The sequence below is a fragment of the Sinocyclocheilus grahami genome, unplaced genomic scaffold (genome assembly GCF_001515645.1).
Source record: "Sinocyclocheilus grahami isolate Dianchi unplaced genomic scaffold, SAMN03320097.WGS_v1.1 scaffold693.1, whole genome shotgun sequence".
Lineage (NCBI taxonomy): Eukaryota > Metazoa > Chordata > Actinopteri > Cypriniformes > Cyprinidae > Sinocyclocheilus > Sinocyclocheilus grahami.
The window spans coordinates 29,144-37,416 of record NW_015505872.1 but is presented as its reverse complement, the minus strand read 5'-3'; the positions used below and the strand labels follow the sequence as shown (position 1 = coordinate 37,416).

At 36.7% G+C, this 8,273-nt stretch overlaps 1 protein-coding gene across 3 annotated transcripts; it reads left to right on the top strand.

The window, feature by feature from the left end:
- The first annotated feature begins 256 nt into the window (after positions 1 to 256).
- Positions 257 to 5,626, top strand: LOC107559635 (thioredoxin-like). 3 transcript variants are annotated; one of them, XM_016243529.1, is made up of 6 exons: positions 269 to 547; positions 1,827 to 1,857; positions 2,425 to 2,498; positions 2,585 to 2,650; positions 4,426 to 4,491; positions 5,293 to 5,626. In XM_016243529.1, the coding sequence occupies exons 1-6, from the start codon at positions 521 to 523 to the stop codon at positions 5,356 to 5,358; spliced, it is 330 nt and encodes a 109-aa protein (XP_016099015.1). In that variant the 5' UTR covers positions 269 to 520; the 3' UTR covers positions 5,359 to 5,626. The 3 variants fall into 3 exon arrangements, 2 of the variants coding, with proteins under 2 accessions (XP_016099016.1, XP_016099015.1); XM_016243530.1 differs by lacking the exons at positions 2,425 to 2,498; positions 2,585 to 2,650 and adding an exon at positions 2,018 to 2,083 and having other exon boundaries at positions 257 to 547; positions 1,827 to 1,931; XR_001605645.1 differs by lacking the exons at positions 269 to 547; positions 1,827 to 1,857; positions 2,425 to 2,498; positions 2,585 to 2,650; positions 4,426 to 4,491 and adding an exon at positions 4,938 to 5,032.
- Positions 5,627 to 8,273: the final 2,647 nt, after the last annotated feature.

Sequence of the window (8,273 nt, the reverse complement as noted above, 5' to 3'; positions counted from 1 at the left end):
AGTCACTGTAAAATTAACATAAGTGAATTGTTAAATTGTAAATCACAGTGTGGTTTATGCACATTTAAATGGGGTTGGGGAAAAACAATGCAAATAACGAAATGCAGCTAAAAATATCATGCAAAGCTAGAACAATATCCTATCCATATAAATTGGATTGATGGATTTGTTTGACAGTTTTAACTGCTTGAGAACTTGTCAAATGTACACGTGGATTTACTTAAAATTGAACAACTGCTGTAAAACACCTGAAACATTTTACTGAGGTAAAAACCCTACAGAAACATATTGCAGCAAGAAGCCAGTGCTGCTCCCACATTACAGAGACGCAAACATTGAGGCCATTTCTGGCCTGTTGTCCGCCAGCGCGTTTATGGGCAGGGCTTTCTGAGTGAATCGAAGCTTTTTAACTAACGTTACACGCTGGATTCAGGCGAAGCAGAAGGAGGAGGGTCGTTTCTGGGCGAGCGAGTTAAAGAAGGGTTTTTCTCCGAGCTCGAGGCAACAGTAAAGCGATAAAATGACCATTATCGTCATTGAAGATCAGGTAAGAGCGCTGCTTTAATTCAACAGACACTCACATAATTGTATTTTTGCAAAATCGCGCGGCATGGCTAGGGAGGACACGTTTTGCTGAGTAACTGCCCATCAAACCGTTTTCGTTTAAGTTAGTTGAAAATTCAACAGCTGTGCGTGAGAATTCACAAAGTATTAGCAAGCAATAAACTTAAATAATAAGTCAGTTCAGATGGTGGTCGTAAAAAATATAGTTAGCCTATCTGCTAACCAATTCTTTACACCAGCTAATGTCTAACGTAACGTTACCTAGAGCTAAAAATGCATAGCGTTCGCCCATAAAATATCGCTTTCATTTTACGTTATTTGCACTGCAACAATTGTGTTGTAAAATTATGAACCAACGCACGTGAAATAACATTGCATAGTTTTGCGGCCGCTTCGTTACGTAACTTTCAGCTCGCGATAACTGCGTGTGCGTGGTCTAAACCTACGGTTGAAAAACGTTCTCATTAATAGTTTAACCTAGATAACTAAATAAGCACGCTCTTGTAGCATTTATAGTTTATTTCGGTGATCGCGGCCTGATGAAGCGCGCCATCAAGTCACGTGGGTGGGTTCGACTCTTCTGAGGGTCTGTTCATCTTTTATTTTTTGGCGCAGCAGCATTGGATCATATGCCGCAGTGAATAAGGCTAATACGGTATACAAGGGCGTCATTAAATGTCGGTATACTGACTTTCTCTTACAGTTTGTTTTAATGTAGTCGGATGCGCCTTATTATTTGTTCCGTCTGTTACAGATAAATAATGTAATAATATTCTTAAAGTGTTGGCCTTAGTGGTCTACCGATGTGGTTTTGTGTTGTTACCTAGACGGCATGTAGTCAGTATATATTTAAATACAGTTTAATGATAGCAAATGACGTACTCATAAAGTATCAAATTAATCAAACAATCATTTTACTCCATTCAGTTAAAGTAATAGTTCTCCCAAGAATGTTTTTTTGTTTTCTTGTAGTTCCAAACCTGTATTAATTTCTTTCTTCTGCTCAACACAAAAGTAGATACTTTGAAGAAATGTTGCTAACCAAACAGTTGATGGTAGCCATTGACTTACATAGTATTTTTCCTTCTACGGAAATCAGTGGCTACCGGCAACTGTTTGGTTGGCAACATTTCTTCAAAGTATCTACTTTTGTGTTGAAAAAAACAAGGGCCCACAGCAACACCATCTTATTTTAAAGAATAGCACATTGCAGTGATGACACGGCATGAAATCCAACATTGAACAGTGACTTGTGTTCACAGGATGGCTTTGACAAAGCTCTTGCTGGGGCAGGTGATAAGCTTGTAGTGGTTGATTTTACAGCCACGTGGTGTGGGCCTTGTCAGGGCATCGCACCTTTTTACAAAGTAAGGAACCAACTTTAAGTTACTATATTTGAGTCGTTGGAATGGATTTATTAGACTCAATTTCTCATTGTAATTCCTCACTTCAGGGCCTGTCTGAAAGTCCTTCCTATGCTAATGTGGTCTTCCTCAAAGTGGACGTAGATGATGCACAGGTGAGTTTTCTATCATATATACAGTATATATATGTATATATTCTGAAATTAATCGCGATTAATCCCACCTAACATTAAAGTTTGTAAATATACTTTTATATTGCAATAATTTCACATTCAATCTTCAAATTAATGTACAAACAGCAAAGACTGTATTTTTTTAATATTTATTTAATGGCATCTTTTTTATGACTGAAGGCCAGTATCAATGATACCCCCCCCCCCTCCCCCAATATTTAACCATTGATTATTCAACATTACAGTATAATTAAGAGCTATCAATTTTAACATTTATCAGACTTTTAAAAATAACTTCTAATTTAAGTGTCTTGCTGGGGCAGGTGATAAGCTTGTAGTGGTTGATTTTACAGCCACGTGGTGTGGGCCTTGTCAGGGCATCGCACCTTTTTACAAAGTAAGGAACCAACTTTAAGTTACTATATTTGAGTCGTTGGAATGGATTTATTAGACTCAATTTCTCATTGTAATTCCTCACTTCAGGGCCTGTCTGAAAGTCCTTCCTATGCTAATGTGGTCTTCCTCAAAGTGGACGTAGATGATGCACAGGTGAGTTTTCTATCATATATACAGTATATATATGTATATATTCTGAAATTAATCGCGATTAATCCCACCTAACATTAAAGTTTGTAAATATACTTTTATATTGCAATAATTTCACATTCAATCTTCAAATTAATGAAGCAGTTGCACATAGTGGTGTATTAGAGGTAAAAAATGATATAAATACTGTTCGGTTTGTGTCTTAGAATATCAATGTGTCGTCACGAGCCGCAGGATTTAATTTGGATTTGTCTGTGCATGTTTTTTTTACACTCATAGACTTTGTTACCATTGCCATCCATTATACGACTGATAGACTGCAACGGTTGGACTTAAAAATCATCAAATGTGTTCTACTGAAGAAACAAAGTCACCTACATCTTGGATGCCCTGGGGGTAAGCAGATAAACATCAAATTTTCATTTTTGGGTTAACTATCCCTTTAAGGCCAGTATCAATGATACCAATACTGATTTCTCTATAGAAATGCCCCCCCCCCTCCTCTCCCCCCATATTTAACCATTGACTATAGCCATTCAACATTACAGTGTAATTAAGAGATATCAATTTTAACATTTATTAGACATTAAAAAATAACTTCTAATTTAAGAAGAACTTAAAATAATGTTCACATAAACCCATTATAATAAATGTCATATTTGCCTGTGCACTTCAGCAGAAATATACAGAAATTTAAGTAGTCAAACACTAAATTCTAAACGAAATATAGATGAATCCTTAAAGCTACAAAAGTTATTTTTTCCTCTTTTTTTCTTTGTCCTTTGATTAATAGGCATCACAGCAGCTGGTTATTAGGTTATTTTGGCTGCTATTTCTTTAAGAGCTGCCACTGCTGAACGTGACGCGGATCTGACACATTTTCTCTCAACTCTTTTTACCTTTTCTGACCCACTTCAGGACTTAAAGTCTCTATTAACGAGTTGACGAGTTAAATCAGGTGTGTTAGATGAGTGAGACAGTGCTGGGCTGCTCAGGACAGTTTTGAAAACCATTTCAGAGACATGTTCATAATGTGACTCATATAAAATATATTACATGCATGCACAGTTTTAAGGCAGCTTTAATCGTCCTTTTGGTAACTTCATGACTTAAATGGCCCACGACATTGCATGCACGGTTTATTTTGCGCTTTGATATGAAAGGATACAGACTACAGCGCGCGCCGGCGCCTTTGTGCTTGCAAATGAAGAGCACACGCTGCGAGCACAGTACCGTTTCCGTGCTTGCTTGACTTGCGCCTGACGCTGAAGTGAAGTTGGAACGAGCCAGTGCTGGTTAGAGGACAGCAGATAATGTATGTTTGTTAGTAAACTGACAGACAGGCCAGTGTGAAACTTTTTAGACTGAAACTGTGGTAGCCAGAAGGAATTCAATAATTATGTTTCACCATAATTCAATCACTGGAAACACCTCTTGTATGGGAGGAAAAGCTTTGGCTTTCATGAATCTTATTGTTTATTCCCCTGCAACCATAGTTTAGGCCTAAATCCATTTAGATGGAAGAAATGTCAGCTCGATTGTTTTTATTTTTTTGGTAAGGGAAATGGGTTCTTAATTTGCTGTCCTAGCTCATGATGTACACCAACTAGAGGGTAGTAGAATTACCTAAAATGTATGCTATGGTTACATCCCAATTAAACTTTTGTGTTTGATTTGGTTCCTTTCTATCAGTGTGCAATTACTTTTAACTAAAAGAAGTTGTATAAGGGCAATAAAGCTTCCTAAGGAATATTAAAGTGATGTTCTGTGTTTTGCAGGATGTAGCCCAGTCTTGTGAGATTAAATGTATGCCAACATTCCACTTCTACAAGAACGGGAAGAAGGTTTGTTCTGTTGTCTTTCCTCTAGTTGAATGAATAATAATCACATATTACAGGGTTTCCGTGGGTCCTTAAAAAGTCTTAAGTCTTAAATTTTGTTGTATCAGATTTAAGGCCATAAAAAGTCGTAAATGATACAAGAAAGTGAACTAATAATAGTCACATAACTGTACAAAGTTAAAGATATTTCTCTATGAATATGCCGAGTTTGATTTACTTCCCATTATTGTAAAGATAATTTAATCTGCTGTTTTCTGTTGTAGCTGGATGATTTAATTTGCTGTCCTAGCTCATGATGTACACCAACTAGAGGGTAGTAGAATTACCTAAAATGTATGCTATGGTTACATCCCAATTAAACTTTTGTGTTTGATTTGGTTCCTTTCTATCAGTGTGCAATTACTTTTAACTAAAAGAAGTTGTATAAGGGCAATAAAGCTTCCTAAGGAATATTAAAGTGATGTTCTGTGTTTTGCAGGATGTAGCCCAGTCTTGTGAGATTAAATGTATGCCAACATTCCACTTCTACAAGAACGGGAAGAAGGTTTGTTCTGTTGTCTTTCCTCTAGTTGAATGAATAATAATCACATATTACAGGGTTTCCGTGGGTCCTTAAAAAGTCTTAAGTCTTAAATTTTGTTGTATCAGATTTAAGGCCATAAAAAGTCATAAATGATACAAGAAAGTGAACTAATAATAGTCACATAACTGTACAAAGTTAAAGATATTTCTCTATGAATATGCCGAGTTTGATTTACTTCCCATTATTGTAAAGATAATTTAATCTTCTGTTTTCTGTTGTAGCTGGATGATTTCTCTGGGTCCAACCAGACTAAACTGGAAGAGATGGTGAACCAATACAAAGACTAAGCCTGATATGACCCACTCATAAATGTTTCCTGTGCAGCCTAAGCTCCAATTTTACAAACAATAACTCCCCACTTGTTTTGTTATTCATGAAGGACTTTCATTCTCTAGTCATTTTCTGCGATTTTAGCAGGTCAGAATCTGCCTTACAAAATCTTTCATTCTTTTCCATAATGAATGAATACCTCTGTATGTTTCTGTGTCCACATGTAACTCTTATTAGATGTGTTTTTTTTTCAACATCATTAAACACAATTATAAAAATAGTAAATAATGTTGATTTTGTGCTTTAGAAGATTCCAAATTAATGTTCAATGAATCAATTAATTAATTCTCCACCACTTTTTAGTTCATTGTCCCAGGCCTTGATATAATGGATGCCTGTTGTTGACCTTGTCTCTTTAAGCATTGTATTGTTAAAGGTTTCTCTCAAGTGCGTATGTCCAAAGAAATTTTTTTTTGGTAGCTGCATAAATTGTTGTCAGCTTGTTGTCTAAATGGTGGTTGCCATCATGTTTATCTAACAGTTTTTACTCTAGCATCTTTATTACCAGGGAAATCTTAGGCAATTTTACATCCTGATCAACAGGTTATACAGAAAGAGTGACCGTTTCTATGCTACTGTGTGTATAAATTGCATCAACCTTAAATGACATCTCTTGTCAAACAGTGCGTGAATGGTTCACTTCATTATTTTGTTGCTTTATGAGAGCCAAAGATCGTTTATAAAGCATTTTCAATTAGTTATAATGTGCAATTTTGTATGGTTGTGTATGTAAGGATAATATGGTATCAATATTTGACCACAGGTTTGGGGAATAGCCATTTTTGTTGGTTTTAGGCCACTGCCCCTCAAGAAGTCTGCATATGCCCGAAGTGATCAAAGACCAAACACAGGGAACCTTTTACAATTCCTGAAATTTCTCTCCAAATACAAAATTGTGGACAGAACCAGACAGTGTGTAGGCTTTAAATTAGTGTGTTTTGTATGTTAGAGTCATACATATAAAAGGTTTTCAACACGGTTTATGTTGTGGCCATATAGTGGTCATAAAAACGAGTAACACAATTGCTGTGCTCCATTGCAGCCGCTGGTTTCACATCTGGTTCTACAACTGTAGCACCTGCATACTCCAACGCAACACTTAAGCTACTGGACCAGTTCTAGGTTCTCAAGGAGTGCGAGAAATAAACATAAAATTAGACTGGAGACCAGATTTAAGAAACAAAACCCAGCACTTTACTATTAGACAAACAAAACGCAGAACAATGAATCAATTGAAGGATAATCACAGATGATAAAAGGTAAGTAATGAAAGTAATCTCTTCTTTCCTGTTTCTTTTTAGAAATTTGTTTAGAAATAAGTTAATGCAATGGATCCACTTGAGTTTGATAATCTATTAAAGTTAGTATTAATAAAGATTAATTATTTGGTTAAACCTATTTACGATTTGCTATTTTTCTGAATTAACTCTTCTTTTCCTCCTCACACGTATTAGAACAATTCAATCACATGCAAACAGGCAAAGTAAAGCAATCATATGTTACATCATGACATTGACATGAAAATAAAACAAAATACAATAAAGTCATCAGTTTAAATGGTTGTGTAATGTAATTCAGTTAATCCTACAAAAAGAAATGTGTAAGAGAAAAGATTGTTCCAAGGGAAAAAAAATAAAAACCGGCCCCAAGAACTCTTATCACTCTCTTATCAAATCCAGAGCATGTAACAGGTCTTGATGCAGATGTAACGAAGTTGGGTGAAGATCAAAGTTGCAGTCTGGGTGGTTATATGTCTATGCGCTCAACGGCTAGAGAATGCCGATAATGCACCGTGAGAGTCACGCGCCGAATGAGTTCCCGCATCTCGCCAGAAGATGGCGCCCGCAGCTGAATAATCAATCCGTTCATTTTTACAAAGCGCTCATCCATGGCGTACAGCATAATGTACAACACGGGTATAAATTCATTGTAAATTGATTATGAAATTGGGTTTATACATAATTTCCGTGACAGAGTTCAAGATAAATCCTTAATCTTACTACTGGAGCTGCTAGTTTGCTAGTTTCAAATGATTAATAAACAGCAAGCACAAACTGTGCAAAAGTGGCATTCCTTCCGGTGTACTCAGTGTCCGAATTCACTACTCGGTTTCATTCACTCCTTCTAGTGAACTGAATTAGTGACCTAATGTAGGGAATAGTGAATGAGGGTATAGGGGGCGATTTCGGACACAGCCTCAATCTCCATTTACGGATACCATAGGAATGAATGAGAAATGCCGTAAGCTGAATCGCACCTGTCGTAAAAAGTCAGCGACTTCTCTTATAAAACGGCCTTTTTCCCCGGTGTAAACTCTAAAAATAGTTCAATCCAAAAGTATTGCTTAGTGTAAAACATGTTGGAGATTAGCTGATAGGCTGTCGATTCATTAAATTATAAGATGTTTCCTCTAAAAAAGCTGTTTATTCAGCATACTAGTGAAGCCTCTCCTCCATTGACATCCATTTAAAAAAACGGCCTCTGGTGTCCTTTCCCACGTAATTGCAAAACGGAAGCGTTAACATTAGCCGTTACGCTTTTTTGGATAAAGGTTGCAGGCAAAGAGTATAGAAGACCAGGGCTGCATTCAGCCCCGACAAAAACGGTGCAAAACGTTTTTTAAATGGGAACGGTGGTGCGTTGAACACCCTGTTCTGATGAGGCAAGAGATGCAACTATGGCAGCTGAGAAGGCCATTCTTTGTGTTCTTTCTGAAGAATTTTCGGAGCCTGATGAAATCGGTATAAATACGTGTTTAATACTGCAAAATACGCTCGATGGTACAGTCACTGCCCTTGCCCTCCAGAATAAAAGAGAACATCCCAATCAAATGAAGGGATTTGTGGAAACTGTGGTTCCTAATTATTGTGAT

What these genes read in the sequence shown, in the direction of transcription:
- LOC107559635 (XM_016243530.1), top strand. Translation starts at nt 521, where the DNA reads ATGACCATTATCGTCATTGAAGATCAG. An exon ending in GCATCGCACCTTTTTACAAA is followed by an intron (nt 1,932 to 2,017) that starts GTAAGGAACCAA and finishes TCCTCACTTCAG; the next exon opens with GGCCTGTCTGAAAGTCCTTC. An exon ending in TCTACAAGAACGGGAAGAAG is followed by an intron (nt 4,492 to 5,292) that starts GTTTGTTCTGTT and finishes TTTCTGTTGTAG; the next exon opens with CTGGATGATTTCTCTGGGTC.